The 24,840-nt window shown below is 39.4% G+C and overlaps 1 protein-coding gene and 1 non-coding gene across 3 annotated transcripts in view; one reads left to right on the top strand and one right to left on the bottom strand.

Annotated features, from left to right (window-relative positions):
* LOC124593696 (nascent polypeptide-associated complex subunit alpha, muscle-specific form-like) overlaps positions 1–24,025 on the top strand; it is a 338,173-nt gene extending 314,148 nt beyond the window's left edge. For both annotated transcript variants that reach the window (XM_047131999.1, XM_047131998.1), the window contains 3 exons: positions 10,046–10,506; positions 18,991–19,910; positions 19,944–24,025. In XM_047131999.1, the coding sequence (XP_046987955.1) occupies positions 10,046–10,506; positions 18,991–19,828 (1,299 nt within the window). In that variant the 3' untranslated portion in view covers positions 19,829–19,910; positions 19,944–24,025. The remainder of the gene's footprint in view (positions 1–10,045; positions 10,507–18,990; positions 19,911–19,943) is intronic.
* On the bottom strand, positions 17,884–17,955 carry Trnat-agu. The gene has a single exon. It is a non-coding gene; the product is annotated as a tRNA-Thr (tRNA).
* Positions 24,026–24,840: the final 815 nt, after the last annotated feature.

Genomic DNA, 24,840 nt, shown 5'->3' with positions numbered 1-24,840 from the left:
CGAACCCACAGTGATGCCACTTGCCCATGGCTTCTTCTACTCATTTCAAACTTTCCTGTTATTCTGTGTCACCCTATATTTCGTGTAACTAACTTATAAACTGTAATGATAGTCAAATATCTGTAAATACAAATGTGTGTACATATACGTGTAATTTAATTTTGCTGTTATTAACATGTTACATTTTGCACATCCCACGCATCATCTTTGTATCTTTGCTCAGTAAAAATCTTTGCATTGTAAACAAAAACATCAAGTGTGAATGTTATGAAGTGCCCCACAGTAATTTATTTACAATGTGTGTGCGATGTGGAATCCAACAACCTATACATTGACCTGGAAAACTACATGTACCACAACAAAACAGATTGCCATATACTGGAACTTATGTAATTTAACACAACTATTTTGCATCATACATAAATGAATGCAGGCACTTCAGCCTATTTTTATTAATAAAACCATTTATAAAGTGTCACTACATACTTGAATATTCTTGTGAAGTGTTGGAGCAGACAATATGCTGTTGGTCAAACCATTTCTGTAGCTGAATATTTTAGCCACATGTAGATAGACATAATAGCCCAAAACAAGTTATGGCAGTGAAATAAAATATTTAAAAAAATATTTGTGGCTGGTTGTGTCATTCACTAACTAATACTAAAAATAGTTAAGTGTTTGCACAAAGTCCATCCTCGTAAGTAGAACTTTCATATATTGGAGCAAAATGGGCCTTAGTGTACAGAGATAGTAGCTATGTGTGTGTACAAGTTTTCATGTGAATGTATATGAGTTCTCCTTCTTCTCCAAAGCCTTAAATATTTGTAGTATTCTCCTTCATTCTGCCTGTTCGCAACTCAGCCTGTATGGGGTGAGTAGCAATCTGTTGTTTCCATATTTCTGTAGCAGCAAAGAAAGTATAGTAGGACTCACAATAACTTCCTCTATATTTATATACTATTCATGGCTTTTGGAATGTATCCTTCTTTATTGTTCCAGTGACTGAAGCATAGGAAAGGGTACTCTACATTCTTATAAGATTATTCCGAGTTTTGTTTCATTGTACAGTTAATTACTGCTGGAGTATTATTATTGTTGCAGCTTCGCATGCTACTCTATACTGTGCAGGTCTCTTCATCTTCTAATAACTACTGCAATCTCCATCCTTCTAAATCTTCTTACTGTATTCATCTCTTGCTCTCCCTCTACAGTTTCTCTCTCCACCATACTTCAATACTAAGCTGGTGATCCCTTGATGTCTCACAATAGGTCCTGTCACCCAATCCCCTCTTGAGTCGGTTGTTCCACAATTTTTTTTTCCCACTTCTATTCAGTACCTACTTATTACTTAGTTGCTCTACCCATCTAATATTCAGCATTATTCTGTTATACTAAATTTCAAAAACTTCTACTCTTTTCTTGTCGAAGCTGCGTATAAAATTATTTAAAAGCAATCTTGATCACAACCAATGTTAACTTCTGACCAGTTTCAGCCTTTTAATTATGGGCCATCATCAGAATTTGCACCATCTAGATTATGGCGATGGTGCCATTGCCGTCGTCCACATGGTGCAAACTCTGGTGATGGCCCGTAATGAAAAGGCCGAAACCGGCCGGAATTTAACATTGGCTGCGATCAAGACTGCTTTTAAATAATTTTATCACAGTAAGATCGCTGATCTCTGTAGAGTGTTATATAAAATTATAAATTGTTTATCAATCACGTCTCACTTCCATACATGACTACACTCCATACAAATACTTTCAGAAATGACTTCCTAACACTTAAATCTGTATTCAATGTTAACAAATTTCTCTTCTTCAGAAATGCTTTTCTTACCATTGCCAGTCTACGTTTTATATCATCTGTACTACAGCCATTATCAGCTACTTTGCTACACAAATAGCAAAACTCATGTACTACTTTAAGTGTCTCGTTTCCTAATCAAATTCCCTTTGTGTCACCTGATTCATTTAGACTAAATTCCATTATCTTTGTATTGCTTTTGTTGATGTTGATGTTGATCTTATAACCTCCTTTCAAGACACTGTTGATTCCACTCACCTACTCTTCCAAGTACTGTGCTGTCTCTGACAGAATTACAATTTTATCAGGAAACCTCACTGTTTTTATTTCTTCTGTGTGAACTTTAATTCCTGTTCCAAATTTTTCTTTGGTTTCCTTTACTGCTTGCTGAATGCACAGACTGAATAACATTGGGGATAGGCTACAACTTTGTCTCGCTCCCTTCTCAAGCAGTGCTTCTCTTTCATGCCCTGTCGACTCTTATAACTCCCATCTGGTTTTTGTAGAGGTTGTAAATAGCCTTTCACTCTCTGTATTTTACCCATGCTACCTTCAGCATTTCAAAGAGAAGACTCCTTTTGCCCTAGTGAAATTTGCTTCTAATTCCTTACATTTGTCCTCTAGCCATTCCTGTTTAGTCATTTTGCACTTTCTGTGAATTTCATGTTTTGGACATTGACATTTCCTTTCACCAGCTTCATTTGCTGCCCTTCTATATCTTCTCCTTTCATCAGTTAAATTCAATCAGTGTCTCCTGTGATATCCAAGGATATCTACGAGGCATTGTTTTACCTATTTTGTCATCTGCTGCCTTCACTATTTCATATTTCATCTCTTAAAGCTACTCATTCCTCTTCTACTGTACTCCTTTCCCCCATTCTAGTCAATAATTGTTTAATGCTCCCTCTGAAACTCTCAGCAACCCCTGCTTCTCTCCTCTCATACAGGTTCCACCTCCTTGTTTTCCTATCTTTTTGCAATTTCTTCAGTTTAATCTACAATTCCAACCTTTTTGTAGTTTTTTCAGTTTTAATCTACAATTTATAACCAATAGACTGTGGTCAGAGTCCACATCTGCCCCCAGCAATGTTTTACAGTTTAAAATATGGTTCTATAATTTCTGTCTTATCATTCTATAATCAATCTGAAACTGTCTGGTGTCTCAGTGTCTCTCCCACATATACAACATTCTTTCGTGATTCTTAAACTAAGCATTAGCAATGATTTAAATTATGCTCTGTGCAGAATTCTACCATTTGGCTTCCTCTTTCATCCCCCCCTCCCCAGTCCATATTCACCTACTATTTTTCATTCTCTTCCTTTTCTTACTGTCAAATTCCAACCCCTCATCGCATTTAAATTTTCATCTCCCGTAACTATCAGAAATATTTCTTGTATCTCATCATACTTTTCTTCAGTATCTTCACCATCTGTGGAGATAGTTGGCATATAAACTTTTACTGCTGTGGTAAATGTGGGCTTTCTATTTTCTTATTTATTATTAAACCCCTCCTCCATTACCCCTATTTGACTTTGTATTTACAACCCTACATTCACCTAACTAGAAGTTGTTCCTCCTGCCACTGAACTTCACTAATTCCGACTACATCCAACTTCAACCTATCCATTTCCCTTTCTAAATCTTCTAACCTACCTGCCCTATTAACAGATCTAACATTCCACACTCTGAATTGTAGAATGTCAGTTTTGTTTCTGCTGATGACGACATTCCCCCAAGTGGCCCCCGCCTGGAGATCCAACTTGGGGACTGTTTTACCTCTGGAATATTTTACCCAAGAGCATGCCATCATCGTTTAACCATACAGTATAGCTGCATGCACTGGGGAAAAATTACGGCTGTAGTTTCCCCTTGCTTTCAGTTGTCCGCAGTACCAGCACAGCAAGTCTGTTGTAATTTCTGTTACAAAGCCAGATCAGTCAATCATCTGGACTGATAACCTTGCAACTACTGAAAAGGCTGCTGCCCCTCTTCATAAACCACATATTTGTCTGGCCTCTCGACAGATACCCTTACATTGTGGTTTCACCTATGGTACGGATATCTGCATTGCGGAGGCATGCAAGCTTCACCACTAAAGGCAATGTCTTTCGTTCATGGGGGGAATACATGTCCCTTTGTTGTTTAGATAACTAAAGTGTTTCCTGACACTATATCTGTTGCCTTATTTTGCTCAAATATTAGTGCTTATAGTTCTGTTCGGTGTCTGTTCTACAGCTGCAAATGTACTCTGCAAATTCCAGTGAAGTGCATGGAAGACGTTACTTCCCATTCTACCACATTTTAGGGTTTCTCTCCATCCATTCAGATATGGAGTGTGGGAAGGATGATTCATTAAATGCCTCTTGTGTGCTGTAATTAGTCCAATTTTGTTTTCATAGTTTCTGTGGGACTATACATTGTATTCCGATGATCCCCACTTAATAGTTTGTAAGTAGGCTTTCGAAAGATGCTTGACATCTGTCTTCAGATGTCTACTGGTTCAGTTATTCAGCACTTTGTTGATGCTGTGCCATGAATGAAATGAACCTATTCATGCTATTTTTACGTGAATACATTAGATACCAATTTGGTATGGGTCCCACACACTTAAACAGTATTATAAGATGTGTAGCATTAGTGTTCCGTATGCAGTCTTCTTTGTAGGCTGACTGCATTTTCCCAGTATCGTGTCAGTAAACCAGAGTCTATTACCTGCTTTACCTATGCTTGAGTCTATGCGATAATTTCATTCATATCTTCACAAATTGTTGCACCCATATCTTTGTGCAAGTTGATTGACCAAATATGACTAACTGATGAAGCCCTTTTCTCTCTTTTTTTATATGCATTATTTTTCAGCCCTTGGACAAAGAGTTTTTAACACACTAAGTGACAATCATTGACTTGAAAATTAACTGAAATTTTTCATGTGGAGCAATCTCATTTATCAATACCTAATATGAGGTCTATACAAGGACGATGTACTTGAGGGCAACATTATGGAAATGGGAGAGGACATAGATGAAGATGAAATAGGAGATATGATACTACGTGAAGAGTTTGACAGAGCACTGAAAGACCTTTGACAGAGCACTGAAAGACTTAAGTCAAAACAAGGCCCCGGGAATAGACAATATTCCATTAGCACTACTTACAGCCTTAGAAGAGCCAGCCATGACAAAACTCTGCCATCTGGTGAATAAGGTGTATGAGACAGGCGATATACCCTTAGACTTCAAGAAGAATATAATAATTCCAACCCCAAAGAAAGCAGGTGTTGACAGGTGTGAATATTACCGAACTATCAGTTTAATGAGTTACCACTGCAAAATACTAACATGAATTCTTTACTGGCAAATAGAAAAACTGGTAGAACCTGACCTCAGGGAAGATGAGTTAGGATTCCGTATAAATGTTGGAACACGTAAGGCCATACTGACCCTACGACTTACCTGGAAGATAGATTAAAGAAAGGCAAACCTAAGTTTGTAGCATTTGTAGATTTAGAGAAAGCTTTTGACAGTGTAGACTGGAATACTATCTTTCAAATTCTGAAGATGGCAGGGGCCAAATACAGGGAGTAAAAGGCTATTTAAAATTTGTACAAAAATCAGATGACAGTTATAAGAATCTGGGGACATGAAAGGGAAGCAGTGGTCAGGAAGGGAGTCAGACAGGGTTATAGCCTATCCCCGATGTTATTCAATCTGTATATAGAGCTAGCACTAAAGGAAACAAAAGAATATTTGGAGTAGGAATTAAAATCCATGGAGAAGAAATAAAAAATTTGAGGTTTGCCAGTGACAGTGTAATTCTTTCCGAGACAGTTGAATGGAATGGACAATGTCTTGAAAGGAGGATATAAGATGAACATCAACAAAAGCAAAATGAGGATAATGGATTGTAGTCAAATTAAATCAGGTGATCCTGAGGGAATTAGATTAGGAAATGAGACACTTCAAGTAGTAGGTGAGTTTTGCTGCGTGGGAAGCAAAATTATTTATGATGGTCAAAGTAGAGAGGATGTAAAATGTAGACTGGCAGTGGCAAGGAAAGTGTTTCCAAAGAAGAGAAATTTGTTTACACTGAGTATAGATTTAAGTGTCAGGAAGTCTTTTCTGAAAGTATTTGTATGAAGTATAGCCATGTATGGAAGTGAAACATGGACGATAAATAGTTTAGACGAGAAGACAATAGAAGATTTTGAAATGTGGTGTTACAGAAGAATGCTGAAGATTAGATGGGTAGATCATGTAACTAATGAGGAGGTACTGATACTGCTGGGGAGAAGAGGAATTTGTGACACAACTTGACTAGAATAAGGGATTGGTTGGTAGGACCTGTTTTGAGGCATCAAGGGATCACCAATTTAGTATTGGAGTCCAGCGTGGAGACCAAGAGATGAATTACTCTAAGCAGATTCTGAAGTATGTAGGTTGCAGTAGTTGCCTGGAGATGAAGAAGCTTGCACAGGATAAATTAGCATCAAGAGCTGCATTAAACCAGTCTCTGGACTGAAGACGACAACAACAACAAAAAAACATGAGGTTGCCAGACTCTTTCCAGAATCCATCTCTCTGTGATATATGTGACGAGCAGATACGCAAACTATTGATATGTGCAAATGATCCTAATCTCTAAACTACACCTGTGAGATTGCACTGAAGCTATAAAATGCACATTGTATTTTATTACAAATGTAAAAGCAGCAGAATAATTAATGTTGTATATCAACTGCAACCATTGAATGAATGATACACACATGTGCTGAGTCTAAAGAGCTGAATATTGAAGTGAATCCATACGAAAAAGCTCCAAAATAACTTTCACATTTTATGTGAAAGTAACTGGTGCTACTGCCAGGCCTGGTGCCTAATGGTAAAGCATGTGCCTGGAAACCAGAAGGTCATGGTGTTGAATCCCAGTCAGAAAATGCACTTTTTCAGTCCATCTTGAATGTAGCATTCACCTCTCGGTGACATGAAGATTCACCAGATTCCATATTAAACTGTAGGTCACCTTTTCTCAGAAGGATAACAGGAGTTGAGTGGGGTCACACACATCACCAAAGAAATATCCATTTGAAAGACTTAGGCTACTGAGCCAGTGGAAGTGCACATCACATGCCCCCCCCCCCCTCCCCCCCCTCCCACCTGACACACACACACACACACACACACACACACACACACACACACTCTCTCTCTCTCTCTCTCTCTCTCTCTCTCTCTGGATTTAGGCTTGCTCTTAGATCTGTGTTTAATTGTCCAGCCACCATAATTCAGGTCTTCATTGGTGCCTCTGGCCTTCAACAGTGAGGAGATAGCCTGAGTGATGACTGAGCTATGCAGTGTCCAAATGATGTGTCCATACCAATGAACTTTCCATTCTTGTATCTTCTCATTGATTGAAGCCACTCCAGCTATTTGTCGGACTGTTGTATTGTTGATGTGGTTCAGCAGAGACGTGTCTAATAATCTTCTTAGTATCTGCTTTTCCAGGGCACGCAGTCAGAGAGCGGCACTTCTTATAATGCCATATAATACAAGAAGCCTCACCATTGTGTGATATAACTTTGATTTTAGGTGGATAGGCATCTTCTTATCACAAAGAACACCAGTAATGTCTCTGAATTGCATTCAGGTTGCTTTGATTCTTGCTCAGACATCCTCATTCACACAGCTGTCACTCTGTTGTTAAGAATTCAGATATCAGAATTTATCCACCAGAATTTATCCAGCTTCATTAATTAAATAGTTCAAGAAGATGGAACTTTCTGAGGTACTCAATCTTGTGCATGTTTAAATGGAGGCCGAATCTTTGTAGACGATCATACTGTGTTTGAAGTTGAGTTGGTTATTTACTGTATGTGGTTTCAGATTTTATTGGAACTAGGTGCTGAAGCAGATAATTTTCAATCAATAAATGAAAGTAATTGGATTGTATGTGTACAGCTCTAATATTTTCATAGACATTTTTGTAAAACACACACACACACACACACACACACACACACACACACACACACAAAATCTTTAGATGAATCTGAATATAGGAAGACATGCCACCACAAGGAGGGAAAGACTAAAATAAGCTAAGTAACATGTAAAATTAAGTACTTACTAAATTCCAGGACATAGTTTTGTTTGGGAAATTATAAAGAATGAAAAGGAGTAAACAAAAGGAAAAAATGTAAAAACAAGGACTGAGAAATATGGTCCAAAATAGTGCAAGACCCAAGCCACAATGAATTCATAATTACATTCTTCACAGAGTGGGCAATGAATCTTGCTTTTGCATACATAAACACAAGGAACAGTTAAAAGGAAGGGCTTGCAGTATTGAAGAATTTAATAAAATTTTTCCTTACAGGTATTTTGTGGATGAAACACCAGGAGTCCTTGACCACTATATAAATTTTCGCCATCTGCCGTTCTGAGTAAATTTACCACATCAATACTGATAAATGTTTTCATTTAAAAGTTGGTCACAAACCATCACAACAAAATTACCAGTTTGGCTGTTAGGTGCAGCAACATTGTTTCACTGTAGAGGCAGTATCTGTACAGTGCATTGTGCTCTCAGTAGGGACTGGTTTTAACGTGCTGATGTGTTTATGAGATTGTCATTTTGCTGGAAATGATCAGTATTTTAGAGAAATTGCTGATGTAAAGAAAATACATATATTTCAGTGCCATTCGAACAAATTGCTGTGGACAGTTATATGAGAAATGGAACAGCAGTTACCTGTGTTATGAGCAGCTAAGCTTTGTGACAAAAATAGCAACTAAGTGAGAGACTATTTCAGATATTATTTTTAATGTTAATCTTGCAGACACACAGACCCAGAGATCTGCCAAAAGAAGAAGAAGAAGGAAGTAAAGAGCAAATGACTATGTTGGGAAGTGGTGACTATCAATGACACTTTAATTGAACAGCGTGAAGTTAGAATTAAACTTGTTCTTAACATGTTGACTGCCGCAAGGCCGCCAGTGGCCATAGAAGAGCTGCACCAATTATTAACACATTTAATAACAAAGGCATCACCAATTTGCAGTTTGAAGTCATGAAACATATTAAACGTGCTATATCAAAATGTCAGAAAACTACAAGAAGAAGCTATGGATGGATGATACCTTAGTTTGTTTTTGAATCTGGACAGTGTTTTTATATTGATGCTTCTGAGAAATCAATTATGCACAAGGGTGTGATGAAAAATAATGCCTCCAATTTTTTTATTCTGTTCTCAGCATCGGTTAAAGTGTGAATGCATCACACGTATTACTCAGTCAACTTCTGCGTTGCTGACACAATTGTAGTGTGTCATGTGGCAGTGTGTAACATAATGATATCAGTGTCTGAGAAATACCATGCTGTAATAGAATTTGAAAGCTTCTTTTTCTTCAATTGTGAGACTTTTTGCCACCAGTTTCACGCATATTTTTCTCATGTTGAATTGGTTATGTAAAATTTGCGCTACACATTCTTTGTTGATCTTATAGTTTCAGGAATCGATCAGATACACAACCAGTGGTCAGATCAAATCAGATGATTCCACTTCTTCTTCTTCTTCTTCTTCTTCTTCTTCTTCTTCAATCCATTTTAGATGTCGAAGTGCATCACAGTCATAAGTCACCCTCAACATCTTCTCGACTGTCTTGGAAACGCTTGAAGCACTCATAAACTCGCATATGTCACAAACAGTCTTTGCCATACACTTCTTTAAAAAAAAGATATGTCCACTTATCATTTTTCTGGAAAAACAGAATGACAGCTCTTACACAAACAAAGGCCATGGCCACACTGATTTTTCTGCGGACAGCAGAGATGCTGCACTTGACTGAGAAGCCTTCATGCTTTACAGATATTGGCTGTTCATCTTTGGCTCATGCGTATGTACTCTGTGACAGTATCAGTCCCATTATTCTATAGCCACACTTTGTATAGGTGTTTGCCATCGGCCTCAAAATTTGCTAAAATGAATTCCATAAATATGCCAATCCCCAAGCTAGATATGGAGATCATCTGCCTCGATTGTCCTATTTGCTTATGTTCTTGTGTATGTTTTCTCACTTTGATTTATGAAGTTATTGTTGTTTATGTTGTGTTATGTTATGTAGATGAGGTCATTAGATAATAGACAATCTTGCTGCTGTGCTCTGCACGGTGACTTGTGTAATGAACCGTGATTGCAGATAAAGTGCTTTTTCTGGATTAAGAGGCAATACTGTTTGCAGGAGATGGAGGCTGTGAGTCAGCACTACGGCAGCCATTCACATCCAGTGACGACAATGTACAAAGTTAACAGAGGTGAGGCGGAGCAGCCGCAGGTGGAGCGTTGGCGCAACGTTCAACAGGACGCTGTTGAGCGTGTGCGGGTCGCTCTGCGAGAGTGCACCCAGCTGCCACAGCCACCGCTCCGTGACCCTGCGACATCTCCGCCTGTGCCATCTGCCACTGTGACGACGCCCTCACCTCCTGTATTGACACCTCAGCGGCCATCTGTGAAGCCGGTTCCTCCCGACTCCCCGTCCCCTCTGCCACCGATGCTGCCACCTGCAATCTCCACAGAAACCCGCACCGACCGCCCGCACTCCACTGGCCCACTTGTGCAGTGCACCACTCCTCCAGCGAATGAGAAGTTGTCTCCCACACCGTTCCTCACGCCACCTGATGGAGTTGACCAGCAGAAGTCCAGGTAAGAGCATTTTGATTAGTAATGTGAAAAATCACTGTGCTGGAACTCATGTATATCACAGTTATTTTGCATACTACCAAATTTCTGAGCACAAAGAGGCTCTAGTTCACACTCATACTTCCATGAAAAATTTTCAGTATCTTTAACTGCAAGGTGTTAGAGATTTAAGAGCCCTCACTCTATATTAAGGTTACTGTTTACCACTGAACAGAAACAGAGTTTTCATGTGATAATTGTTTCTGTTTCCAAAGTGATATTGAATTTAAAATAGTGCCTTGCGCAGTTTTATTTCAGTTTCATAAATCTTTTTCTACTAGGGTCTTGATCTTTCAATAGATTGATTAATTTAACCACAAAATACCAAATAAATTCTCAGAAAGGCTTAAACGGATTCAGAGCCATAAGAACAACCACTATAAAAGCAAAACACAACATTTTTGTTTCATTTTTGCCCCTCTTGTGTTTGACTGCAAAACAGATTGGTCGTTAGCATCCATGTACAACTAAACAGAAGTAGGTTTGACATAAATTAAATTAGACAATTATTTCAGTTAAACAGAGGTAGGTAATCATACCTTCCAGACATGATCACATTCAAGCAGTTCTAACCCCACAATCATTCGCCAACTGTCCATTGATAACCATTGTTTGTTGTGGAGTGTGGAACTTACTGCACCAGTCTCGCTCTGGTTTATGATATCACTCCTACCTAGCTGCATGAGATGAAGTCTTCAGTCTGCATTCACTGCATCTTTTCTTGCCCTCAAAATGGTCAAGTTTCAAGTCCAACAACTTTATTGAGGGTGAAAATCAAACAGTGGAAAACACAGGATGGGATGTAACAAAATTATAAAAAGGAAAGTTGCTACTCGCCATATAGCGGAGATGCTGAGTCGCAGATAGGTACAACAGAAAAACTGTCACAAATAAATATTTTGGCCAGTAGTACCTTCATCAAAAATACACACACACACACACACACACACACACACACACACACACGCACACGCACACGCACACGCACACAGATGCAACTTGCACATACATGACTGCAGTCTCAGAGTGCAGTATGGCTTCAGTTGTCTGAGACTGCAGCCACGTGTGTGCGAGTTGCGTGAGTGCCCGTGTCTGTGCGCTATTTTTGATGAAGACCTACAGGCCGAAAGCTTTATTTGTGACAGTCTTTTTGTTGTGCGTATCTGTGACTCAGCATCAGTATAGTGAGTAGCAACTTTCCTTTTCATAGTATTGTATTGAGGGTGAAATTTATTACACCAATTTATGTAACATTTTCTCTGATATCCTCCCAAAACCTACTTGTCAGTCTGGGCAAAAGTACCGTATTTACTCGAATATAAGCCGCACTCGAATCTAAGCCGCACCTGAAAAATGAGACTCAAAATCAAGGAACAAAAATTTTCCCAAATCTAAGCTGCTCCTGAAATTTGAGACTCAAAATTGAAGGTGAGAGAAAAGTTTTAGACCGCTCCTCCAAATCGAAGCAAAGTTGGTCCATTGTAACGTGAAACACAATTGAGGTCAAATGGATGAAGATACAGCTACAGTAGTTTGGTTCAAGTCGTAAGCTTAACAGTTAAGCTTTACCACGTAGCCATTGCTATGTGTCAGGCACTCTGTCCGTATTTATACGGGTACCCTTCCTTTTTCACGTGCTTCGTCTGGTTTGAATCGATTGCTTATTTTGCTTTGATCTGATAAGTGCCATTCTCTTTGTTATAGGTGTTTACGTCACTCTACGCTGAAAATGCATTATTGTACTGTGTCATGCATTGTTTGTTGCATTCTGATAACGAGTGTTTACGGCCTGTCGCCGCTCGTGGCGTGGCTTGCTTAGTGTGCGCTACCACTGCTTACAATTAAAAAGAAAGAGAGAGAGAGAGGAATTATCTCATTAGCGAAACAATGGCAAGAGACTGCTATTTGTTGTTACTTACACTGCTGCTTTCTCTGATAATGATCAACAAGAACCAAGTAATAGCTGAACGAGAGTTCAGCGAAAAATTTTCTCCGTTTGAAAATCTTTACAGATGCCTCTTTAGTACATTACATTCTGCACAGAAATTAGTCACCTTAGATTTAAAAATTTAGTCAATTGCCGTGCTTCATTTCTGACTGTATCACTATTCAGCATAAGAATAATACGAATATAAACATGACGTGATATGTATATTCATCCGCGTTTGCTGTTGTCTTGGTCTAGTTTCGTAGTTTATTAGGCAGACAGGATTTAAATGAGATAGCAGCAAACACGAAAGAATACATGGCACAATGTTTACATTCTTCTACCTTTTCTTTTAATTCATTTACTGATGCAGAGGTTTTGGTGCCAGCATTTATCTTGGTGCCTGCAAAGCATACCTGTGTTGCGCTACATATATTTGAAGGCAGAAGTTAGTTGTGGCGACACCTACCAACGTTTTTCAGAACTTCCGCTTACTTTGCACTCGATTCTAAGCCACAGGCGGTTTTTTGGATTACAAAAACCAGAAAAAAAGTGCAGCTTAGATTCGAGTAAATACGGTAGTGTTATTGAGTGTTACGTGATTTCCATTTTGTAGACCTCTCCACATATTGTTACTCCAAAATGTGGGTATGATATTGACTGACTGTAGTTGTGACTCACTGATCTGGTAGTCAAAGGATACCATACTTCTCCATTTCACAAAATGTGAAACTTTGCATTTCTCTTCATTAATAACATGGTGGCTATGAGCCTTGTGCAAAGCACAAGGCTCATAGGCAAATTCATGATCTTTAAAAATCCGAAGATTTCAACTGTTACTATATACCAACAATGAAATACCACCAACTTGTCCACATATTTTGAGAAGAAAACTGCACACTTGCAAGATATCACCCCAACAATTGACCGTAAGTGAAAATCTTGACCATAACTTTAATGACACGCAGTTATGACACCCTGAATGTACAGCTTTTAAACTTTCGTGGCACCAGTTGTCACCTGCTTCACCCAGTTGCAACCACCTAATGTCCAAGCCTGTAGTAATGTACAGCATAGTGAATAACAGGTTTGTGTTCGTAATTTTCAGTAAACCAATAAGTAATAGTGCTTTGTTCACAGTGTTCCTAATATGTAACAGGTGTCCAGTGATCTCTTTGCTTCAAACACTTTTATGTCGTGATTCAGAATGTAGTGTATGTTAATGAAATGAATGAGTGCATGATTATAGAAGTAGTGTAGCACTGTTTAAGGATTATCATTGTTGATATTTCTTTGAATTGAAGAGCTGACACTGCTGAAGTGCAATACATTGGCAGGATTTGTGCTATTCTCCAATGTGATTGGCACGATTAATTTGTAAATTGCAAACTGTAAACTACATTTTATAATATTATTCAGTTGCTCAGGCATATTAATTTTGATTTTGAGTTGTGTATAGTTAAAATAGAAGACACGTGCATGACGTTGACATATTATGTGTTCTCAAACAACATTTCAAAACACGTTCGGCAGACGTACCCCCTACCCCTTAATCTTCCCTAACCTTCAACATGCCATGAATAGGAGGGTGCTGGCTGTCACTCCTCTAAAAACTACTTTGCTCTTGGGCATCAGACAGATGCAGTGAGATGGAGGAAATGAACAAATGATGCCCGTGAAAGTTCAGAAGCTGCAAATTCAGAATGTCATAACTGCATACTATCAGAATTGTGGCGCACATTTATTTTTGCGCAGGGTCGATTACTGGAGCTGATATCTTGCTTTTTTCTCCTTATAATATGAATTCAAGTTGGCGATTTTCCCTTGTAAGTCGAACAGCAACAGTCTTATTACGCTCTCCTGGGACAAACCAGCTCATTGCGATGTCTCTAGATGAGTCTCAACTGTAGGTGCCTTGTGTAGCTAATTTTAGTGTGTGTGTGTGTGTGTGTGTGTGTGTGTGTGTGTGTGTGTGTGTGTGTGTGTGTGTGTGTGCGCGTACGTGCGTGCGCGCTTGCTCTCAGATTTGTGTTGTTGTTCATTATGATGATGATATTGCGCAAAACATGCATTCTGACTGAATAACATGGTTCTTTGGCTGATCAGCCCATGTAAGGGTTGTATCCTTACAATGTCCACTGCAGATTTTGCAAAAGAGCGTCCTTGCTAAGAAAAATCTAGTGAATACCACATGCACTGGCAAGAAAGCCTGGCAGTATGTGTGGTGGCAACTCTGTGGAACCACATGCCAAAAGTTTTCCTGAACACTTGAAGTACTTTGCTTGAACAAAGTGTTGCTGGCAGCTTTGGCAACAACAGTAGAAAATTGGATCTTCCAACTTTCAACACCTTCGTTCCATTCCATTGCTTGATTTCTCACAGAACAATTATTGAAAACTGGTATAATAAGGTCAATGAAACACTCCAGAATTTAAGTAAAACATTGGTTTCAGATGAGGGTATAGTTGTTATTGCACTATCATATCTTTGCCTTGACTCCTTAGACACATCTTTATTTTAGAATTGACAAAATTTAAAGATGCAAAATCTTGGAGAATAGCTTTTTAATTTGTTGCTTTACAATACTATACAAGGACACAATTTTAGCATACCATACTGATGAATCCAGTCAGGGGCAGTCCGTAGTTGTAAGCCCATCTTACATATGCCTCATTACTCTTGCTCCACCGTGCTAGTATCGAAGTGTCAGTGATAGTGTTGATGAAGAGGAAGGAAGTAAGCTCTTGTCTTAACATAAATCATCTGTCCATAAAAGCTTTTTTCGTAGCTGCCAGCGTCTTGTTTCTCGATGTGACAGCAGACAGAGATGAGCCAGCAGTGTTGCACCTGATGACGACACAGGACACAGAAGAGAGACCTCACTGTCTTTTCTGACGATTTCCAGTTCTGTGTACTGCGTCACTATGGCTGTGTCTATGTGTGGAGGCTTGAGGAAACCGAACATTGCCAGATTTCATTTGTCATTGCCATATGGGCTCAGCACTCAGTGTGATGACATTGTGTGTCATTGGGTACTCAATATGATCACCTCTCATTCACATAAGTGATAATTTGGACAACAACCACTACATTTCTGGCTCATTAAGGCCAGTGGCTCTGCTATATCTTCAAAGTCTCCACAATGTTATGTCTGAACAATACAATGTGGGAATATATGCTGACTGTGGTGTCCTGATCTACCTATACAGAGGATGTTTGATTGACAGCACACTCGCCAGATCCCACACCCACCGAAAAAAATCTGATTGTGGCATGCAACTCTGGCATAGGTTTGAGACAATGTGTAATCACGTACCCATGTATGTCATCCGAACTCAGTTCCATTCAGTGCCTGAGTGAGTTAGAACTGTTGTTGCCGCCCAAGGTGGCAACTCTGCTTACTAAAAATTCTGAGTCTTGCATACCCCCGAATCACCTTCAATTTAATTGAGTGATGATGACAAAGAGGATGAGATGAGAGTAGCAACAGACATTAATATCAGAGGGCGAATACTAAAGAAAGTGGAAAGTTTAAAGTAGCTGGGGGCATAACAGAAGATAATGGGAGGAATCATAAGGAGATTGATGAAAGAGGGAGGCTAGGACATGGATCTCTGCAGAGTTTAAGAAGCCAGATCTGGAGTAAGGATGTACTGCCAAATATGAGGGTGGTTGAAAAGTTCTCGGAATGGAATAGAAAAAAGAAACTTTTTTTATTTTTCAATGTAGTCTCCTTGTAGATTAATGCACTTGGTCCAATGATGTTCCAGTGCCTTGATCCCACCTCAAAAATGGGTTTCCTCAAGGCCTGTAAAATAGTTGTCAGCTCCAGCTATCAATTCTTCATTTGAAATGAATCTTCCTCCACCAAGAAAAATTTTCAGTTTTGGGAAGAGATGGAAGTCTGAGAGAGCCATATCAGGTGAATAAGGAGGGTGTGGCAACAATGCATACCTTGGTCCGTGTAATTTTGCCACGGTGACGGCACATATGTGCAGGCACGCATCAAGAGTCACGGCACCCATCTTGCAGATAATTTTTTCCTTTCTAATTCTTCAGTTAAAATGTGATACACCCTTTCAGATGACATCTGGCAAGCGTAAGCAATTTCATGCACTTTGTTGCAGATCCTCTGTGACATTTTATGCACTTTTGCAATGATTTTTGGACTAGTGACACATCTTGGCCGACCACTGCATGGATCCTCATCTAAGCTCTCTCCACCAAATTTAAATTCATTTGTCCACTTGGCAACAGTTGAATATGAAGGAGCAGAATCTGCCAGTGTATTCTGGAAATCAGCATGAATGTCTTCTGCTTTCATACCTTTCTTTGTGAAGTACTTAATCACTCCTCGAATCTCAATTTTTTCCATCATCACAAATCACTATGCAGGAACAACAACAGAGCCATGTCACTGCCACAGGTCTCTTATGAGAGCACTGATGTGGCGTGTGTTTGCAGGCAACAGTCCAATGAATATCATGTGAACAACTTGTTGCAATAGCACTGATCTCTCATGGTGATTCTGAGAACTTTTGAAACCACCTTCATAATAAGCAAGTGTCATATCGAATGTATTATGCCCCATTACTCATGTACATATTGGAAATTTAAATAATGAAGAAAAGGCACATGAGTAGGGTAGATCAGCTAGAAGGGATAGATTAAGGAATGAGATGGTGAAAGAAATAGGGAGAAGCTCATGCAAGTGACCATACATAAGACAAGATTGAAATGGTGCATACATGTTAAAAGAACTGGAGTTGGCGGGACACCAAGACAATCTCATGAAATGATGATAGGAGGCAAGAGACATAGAGGAAGACTGAGAGACAGATGGATTGCTGGATTGAAGGAATGTGTGAAGAAGAGGGAGAAGACTAAGACAGAATACAGAGAGAAACATGGTGGAAAGACAGAAAGAGATCGAGAGACTTACATTCTAAACAGACCCAGCCAGAACTGGAAAACACAGATGGTGATGATCATTGTTCTTATTGTAGTGCACAAGCACAATAAATACAGATTCACTATTTGCTGCCTTCTTAGTGCTCCAATTTTAATGGGCAGCTGTGTATTTTAACTAACACTACCATCATGAAGGATACTTTTCTTTCCAATTTACAAGTTTTACTTAATTTTATAAAAATGTTAAAGTTAACAATTATGTGTTGAAAACTGTGCCAAATATTTGTATTTTTTTTTCAGAAATTCTAAAATTAACAATGTTCTGTGCATAAAATTCATAATTCATGCAATTTCAAGAGGGTCAGTTTTGAAAGAGCTATTCTCTTTTAATTACTGCCAATTAGTCAGTAATCACATCTCAAATACTCTTTGGAATTTTAATATGAGCATTCATTATTCAAAATTAATGTATATATGCAGATTGAATCTTAAATGAAAATTTGTACCAAGGCCGGGACTTGAACCCAGGTCTCGTGCTCACTAGGCAGATGCGCTGACCACTATGCCACCCTGGCACAGTGGCCTTGCACAACTGCACAGACTACCCTATCATGCCTCCCTCCTCAGTAAAACATCCTAATCAGATTCCAATCCATTCGATATCCCCCTAAACTTGAACAGCATTACAGAGGATCCCCAACTGTATTGGAATAACACCCCAGCATTGAATTAAATCCTCTCTTAAGCCCACGCATAAGTGCTTTAATCAAATCAGACTGTATGATTCCAGACACCTTTAAAAGTTTGAAACATCTACGATGTATATATACAAACAGAAGTGACAAATGAAAATCTGTACCACAGAATGGGAATTTGAACTGGGGAGGGAAGCATGCTAGGCTAGTCCATGCAGTTGTGCAAAGCCACTCTGCCAGAGTGACTAGTGGTTAGCACATATGCTTAGTGAGCATGAGACCAGGGTTCAAATCGTGGCCTTCATCACACTTCAGTCTGCATATGTACATCACAGATGTTTCAGACTTTAAAAGGTCTCTGGAACCATATAGTTCCATTTGACAGTATTAATGTCTTTGTTGAAAGAGGCATCATGTACATGAATCATTGGATAGTAGTAAAGTAATTATAGACCACATTTCCTGTGGCTACACAGTGTGTGTGTTTAATGCAGTGGTTTTCCTGGCCTTCTGCATTGATTTTTGCTGATTCATCCTCTTCTAGGAGCTGTTTCCCCACTCCAAAAGCAAAAGGGCACCCTGAACCTTTATTTGTTGCACTGCTCTCTATGACATGAACGGTGGCAAAAAGAGGGGTGACTTTTTCTATCGGACTTTCTGGCCATTGTCATGATTTTTATTCAAAATTTAAACAGTGGGAAACGGGGATTTTATTACTAGTCAAAGGCAGTACCTGTAAATCGTGTGGAGGCTGCATCAGACTTGTCAGGGGACTGATGACAAAAAAAAAGCATTAATGAATTTAATTATCTTTATGAGATTGAAAAATTCTTGAGGGCAGTTTTATTAAACTCCATATTTTTTGCTTGGCCATCATTTTAGAGACAGAATAGTAAGAACACTGATGTATTGCAGATCGCAGCTGCCATCCAAGGCAACGGCAGAGAGTGGTGAACGTCGGTTGCGCACTCCCAGCCCAGCGTCCAGCATTGGGAGCGTAGACTGGTTCTCTGTGCCACACCGCAACGGTGTGCCTCTGCGGAGGTACTACAACAGGAAGAGGCGGTACCTCGATCTCAGCTGGGGTGAGGCCTCGGGAACGGACAGAGAAGGCAGTGAGGACAGAGGCGACAGTGCTGAGAGAAGCCCTTTGTCACTGCCGTCACCCAAGACACAGTCATCCTGCAGTGCTCCGAAATCTTCTGTTCAGGCATCTGCAGCATGCCTGGAACTATTTCAGCAGTCGGTTCCCTCGGTGACTGCCTCTCACCAGTTGATGGTGGGAACTCCCCTATTGACATCACGATCTGCACGTGCTGCCCGCTACTTATGCCGCTACTGCCAGCAGCGGTTCAGTGCGCGCATCCTGCTGAGCCTGCATCGCGTTAACGGGGCGTGTGAACTGCACCGCAGCCACAACTATGCACGCAATGGTGGTGGAGGTGACCATCCACAGGTGACAGAGCATGAGCTGATGCTAGAGGCGCGTGTGCGTCTCGACCGTCTCTTCGTTTGCCCACGCTGCTCGCGTGTGCTCTCCACCGAGAGCACACTCAAACGGCACATAGCCCTCCGCCACGGACGTGACAACCCCCGTGACACACGTGCCTCTGTGCAGGTGCACTCGCAGGACTGGACACTATCCCTGCCGGATACGCCGTCGCCACCTCCCCTGTCGCTGCCACTTGCTGCCAGGTTGTCCGATGGCAAAGACAATGTGTTGGAAGCTCTGGGGCTTACCAGGAAGAGTTAATGACCGTGTCATAGCTCCAGATGCTCTGTTGTTGCCTTTCTCAACTGGTTGCTTCTTACTCTGTGCATACAAAAGCTGTGAGACTGCCATAATTGTTTTACTATTCATTTTTCACACGTCACCTTCTCAGTATATAAAGCAGTCAAAAGTAGACCATCTGTTGACTGTGCTCTGTCAGACTTTTTGCATCACATTTTTTCTTCTAGTCGATCTTTTTAGAAAAAAAGAGATCAGTGTTTCATGAACTAATAAGGAAGAGGTATCCATTGATATGAGTGTACAGAGAAACAAAACCAACTCCATGAAATTGTTTTTATTATCATTAAATTGGTTGCCAATCATTGTGTGCTATACTTTTTTTGTCTGTATTGTCCGAAGCATTTAGGGAAGCACTACCCTACTTGATATGATGTGCACATCGTGTGGCCTGATTCATCACTCTTTAAACTTTTACTTGTCCTTAATTTTGATTTTGGCACAGTACAACATATATATATATATGCTTGGACACATTGTGGAGGTGGTCACTGGAATGTTTTAGGCACAGTGGAACAGAAAGTTGATTCAGAGACTTGAGAGATGCCAGGGAGGTTTGGTACTCCAGCTGCGTTTCAGACGGTTGTGAATGTGTCGACTAACAAAGGTGTTGACCATGCCGTGGATTTGTTAGAAGTAGGCCACCTTTCACATTCAAGACAAAGCACCAAATGATAAATTTCTCACTTCAGATGTTCTACATCTCACTTTCAAATTGTCCTAATGATAGTGACTTTACAGCCTAAATGTAGACTACTCGTCGTAGCTTTAGAAACCATTGCAGCAAAGCTTGAGGATAAGCATATGTTGGGTAGTCTCACCAGAACTCTTCTGAACTGGCGTGCACTGCTTGGCTTCAGTAAGAGAGAAAGAAATCTGCCCGAGTCATTTGACTGGACATGAACTTTCAATTCCTCGCTCTCTGACTTCCATCGTAGGTGCTCTTCATGGTTATAAAAGAGCCAACAATAAAATTGTTTGGCTCAGTGAACTACACTACTTGAAGGAAACATAATTGTTCTGAAGGTTATATCATCTTATTCAAAACTGCTCCCATTTCATCAAACTTTTGATGTAAGCTAACTACACAAGCTTCCATTGATCAAGGATCCAGATATCCTCCACTAATTTTTCTGTAGCTTGGCAGTAGAAATCACACCTTAGTCTTGGAGCAACTGATGAACTAAATGTGCAAAAATGCTGCTGCTGTCCATGTATTTTGAGATAAAGTACATTGCTGCCATTGCTTAACTTCCCATGCCTTATAATAATCATTTGGTTAATTTTGAACGTATCAAAGTGATAACATTCTGGCACATTGTCTCCATTGGATATTAAAATTTGCTTCAATTGCTGCAAAGTTTCAATTATGGAGCCATTTTTAAATGATTGTATAATATAATCCATCAAAATTGATGTATCATTCCAAGTTCACCCTACATGCTGCTGTAGTAACGTGTAATACTTAACTGAATTGTCGTGGCACTCTATTGATATCATAGGGTTTGATCACAGACACACAACATTTATCCCTCTTCTTACGAGTAGATATCGTATAGTTTGCAGGTCAATGTACATGATTCATTGGCTCTATCATACAAATACTAGTCCACAACTTGTAATCACAAGCAGCACAACATTAATAATTTAACTCAATACTCAATAATGTAATGTATTCATTAATTCTATCATTGTCAGCAGTGATGCCCAAATAAATGTTATTAATTACTGACACTTACAAGTCATGAAGTAGTAGTTTGGTCTGATTCTGTTACATTCCAGTTACACAAAGTGGTTCTATAATATCTAATGGGCATATATGCTGTAACTCCTTATAAAAGTTTATGAAGTAGTAACGGACCCAAGCTTAATGTGCAGTATCATACATTCACCAGTGTGAAATTCTGACTTGAGTAACCGGCTTGAGTTAGACTGAAGCTGACCTTCCACTGGCTTTTTGTTAACCTTGCAGGATGAGGTTCTTGGCTAGTGTTAAGACAGCCAGCTCAGTCTGATACTGTATTGTACTGTTGGCCAGAATTCACAATTATAAATTCATGCCATGAAGGGTGCTGTGAACAGCAGTGATATAGTACACACCATAGGAGAAACTGCATGGCAATGAAAGTAAAATGGGAAAAAAATTAATCCATCCAATGACAGCCACTGTGACAAAACGTTATTATTTAGCCAATTTGCTGTGGCTTTGGACCCGATTGCAACTTGAATTAGAAAGGACAGCTAGGGCAACAATTCTTCACGGGGTAAACCTGAGGTGGCGAAATACAGACCACCAGTTTTTACTAAGAAATTAAGCACTTTTGTTATAAATGTGGCATATATGTTTCAGAATATTCATGTTACTTTTGTGTGTTCATTCACAATTTTTAAATATTACCAGAGCTCTATACCAGCAATATGCATTCTTCATTTGTGCCACCTAACATTTATATGAACGTGAAACATACACATAATCATTTAATATTCAGAATGAAAAATAAGTGCATGAAATTCGACTATGCGAACAACCACAATTAATTACTTGGTTCACATTATATTAAATGTTTTAATTTTATATATTCCTTTCTCCTTGGATGATGAATGAATTAATTTATTAGGTCACTTGCAACAGCAGGACCAATCTTGCTGTTTTCAGTATTTGTATAAAAACATTTTAGCTTTACAGTGACATGTTTCTCGTTAAATAAATGCTTTTAAATGTCATTTGTGTGTCACACGAGGAATCAATTTATCATGAGGTCTGGAGAAAATTCTAAATGAAATGGTGTCCCTATGCAGTGACTTTGTTTATGAAGCTTGATTGAGTAAAGCTATCTGCCAAGCCTTTTCGATTTGCAGAACTTCGTTAGAAATGTGAAGTACGCAAACCAAGATTAAGATCCCAAAGTATTCTGGTGATTCAGTTTTTTTGCAATGGAAGACAGGAGTGGCTGTTGCTTATAGTGTCCCAGAAACCTAAAATTAAAGATGAGACTACATAATATGAATAAATTGATAACAGTTGTGAGAAACTATTCAGTTCTTTCCTCCTCCTCCTTTTCAGTCTACATAAAGTTGTTTCCACCTTACACAGTCTCCAGTCACTGGGCTGCCTTACACAGTCTCCAGACACTGGGCTGCAATTAGTTGTTTCAGTGATAAGTTTTAAATAGAGATACATTTTTAAAGAAAGGAGGGGGAAGGAACTCCATGACACTGGAATATGCATTTGGTAACAGAAAACTAGTCATCCATAGCAGAAGATCCTGATACATCACTCGAACAGATTTTCCTGCTTTGGGAGATAAGGAAAAAAATGCTCCTGACCAGCTACACGGTTGTGGGCAGTACTGTGTCATTGCAGTTGTGGTGGTTGGGGATGTCAATTCCTCTAAGCAACCTCTGGGGGCTACTGTAACAAATGTGATATTTTCAGCTAATTCTTCAATTTTTAGGGAGAGGATTGTACAAAACAGACGAGTACAGCTTCTGCACTTTCAGTCTTATTTTATATATTACAGTGTTTTCAGGCAATAATATTAGTTATTTCACTCTGCTGGCAAGTACTCATTCTGATCATTGACACCTCTCCATGGATAAGTGAACAACTAACACTGGGAAAAATTTGGCATATAAAAGAGAGGGAAAAAAGGAGCAATGTGAAGATTTGTATTAATCTGTGCTTTTAACTGAGAAGTGAGTTTCATTTTTTTAAATGTGTGTTGGAACATGTATGAGACTGTGGAAACGAGAAAGAACTGACAGTAACAAAAATATCACCAGTCTTGAAGGCCATGAACATTAGATACAATTACTTATGGAGCATATTGCAAGATTTTTTTGAAGGCACCGCCTTTTTGTGACATTGTATGGCATTTTCAGAATGACTGATGTATGAATTTATTAACAACTGTGCAATCTTATGGAGATGACAATGTGGTCCCTGCAGTGCCAAATCCACATTCTGATCCCGATATTGTGAAAATGTCATCATGATTTTCATACTATGAATGTAATCATCATGGAATACAGTTAAGAGTTTAGGGAAATTCATATCCCTACCAACATTATCAGGGAAGGTGTCTCGTAATCTGAGCTACATCTTGTGTTACATGTGTACAAAACAAACAAAAAAACAAAAATTTTTTAAAGAGAATTGCTGAGAATGAAATACATTTATAATTGTTGTAAATAAGAAACACCATCTTTGAATAAATTTTTTAGCTAAATTAATATACTCATTGCATTTTTCATTACATTTGTGTGTGTGTGTGTGTGTGTGTGTGTGTGTGTGTGTGGCCTCTAGTTATAACACATATGGTGAACATTGAATTGTTGTCACCACATACCATTATTTGTATTTCACCTGTACAAATTATTCAGCAGTCTTAACATTCTAAAGACAAAGTGAATCTCCCCATATCTATAACTGCTCTTTGAGCAGAAATGAGAATGAGACAGGACTCTGCTGACTCACCTGTACTGTAGTGTTTATTTTAGATTTACTTTCTGAGGAACTAAGTCAAACAGTGAAAAATTCAGTACATAAAAATAGCAATGAAATAGGATATTGCTACCGACCACTTGGAGGAGGCATTGGGCAACAGACAGGGATATCAATGTAGGGTTGGGGTGGGGATGATGCTGTGGTGTTATCTAAAGTGTGTAAACTCAACACCCCATTCTGGCTGGTTACTGCAAACCCCCCACCTCCACTCTCTCTCTCTCTCTCTCTCTCTCTCTCTCTCTCTCTCTCTCTCTCTCCCCCCCCCCTCTCCCCTCTCCCCCCCCCTCCTTCCCTCCCTCTCCTTGGGGACATTCAGTCTACTGCCCATACTCCCTCCTATACAAAAGACACCAGCCATTTGCTCCACTGCACAATAGTAATCGTAATCTTACCAATGACAGTGCCACTAAAATGGAGATACTAAACACAGTTTTCCAAAATTCCCTTACAGAAGTAGATGCAGTAATTA

This window comes from Schistocerca americana, chromosome 2 (assembly GCF_021461395.2).
Source record: "Schistocerca americana isolate TAMUIC-IGC-003095 chromosome 2, iqSchAmer2.1, whole genome shotgun sequence".
NCBI lineage: Eukaryota > Metazoa > Arthropoda > Insecta > Orthoptera > Acrididae > Schistocerca > Schistocerca americana.
Note: the sequence above shows the minus strand (reverse complement) of the source record. Positions and strands in the feature narration are given on the sequence as shown.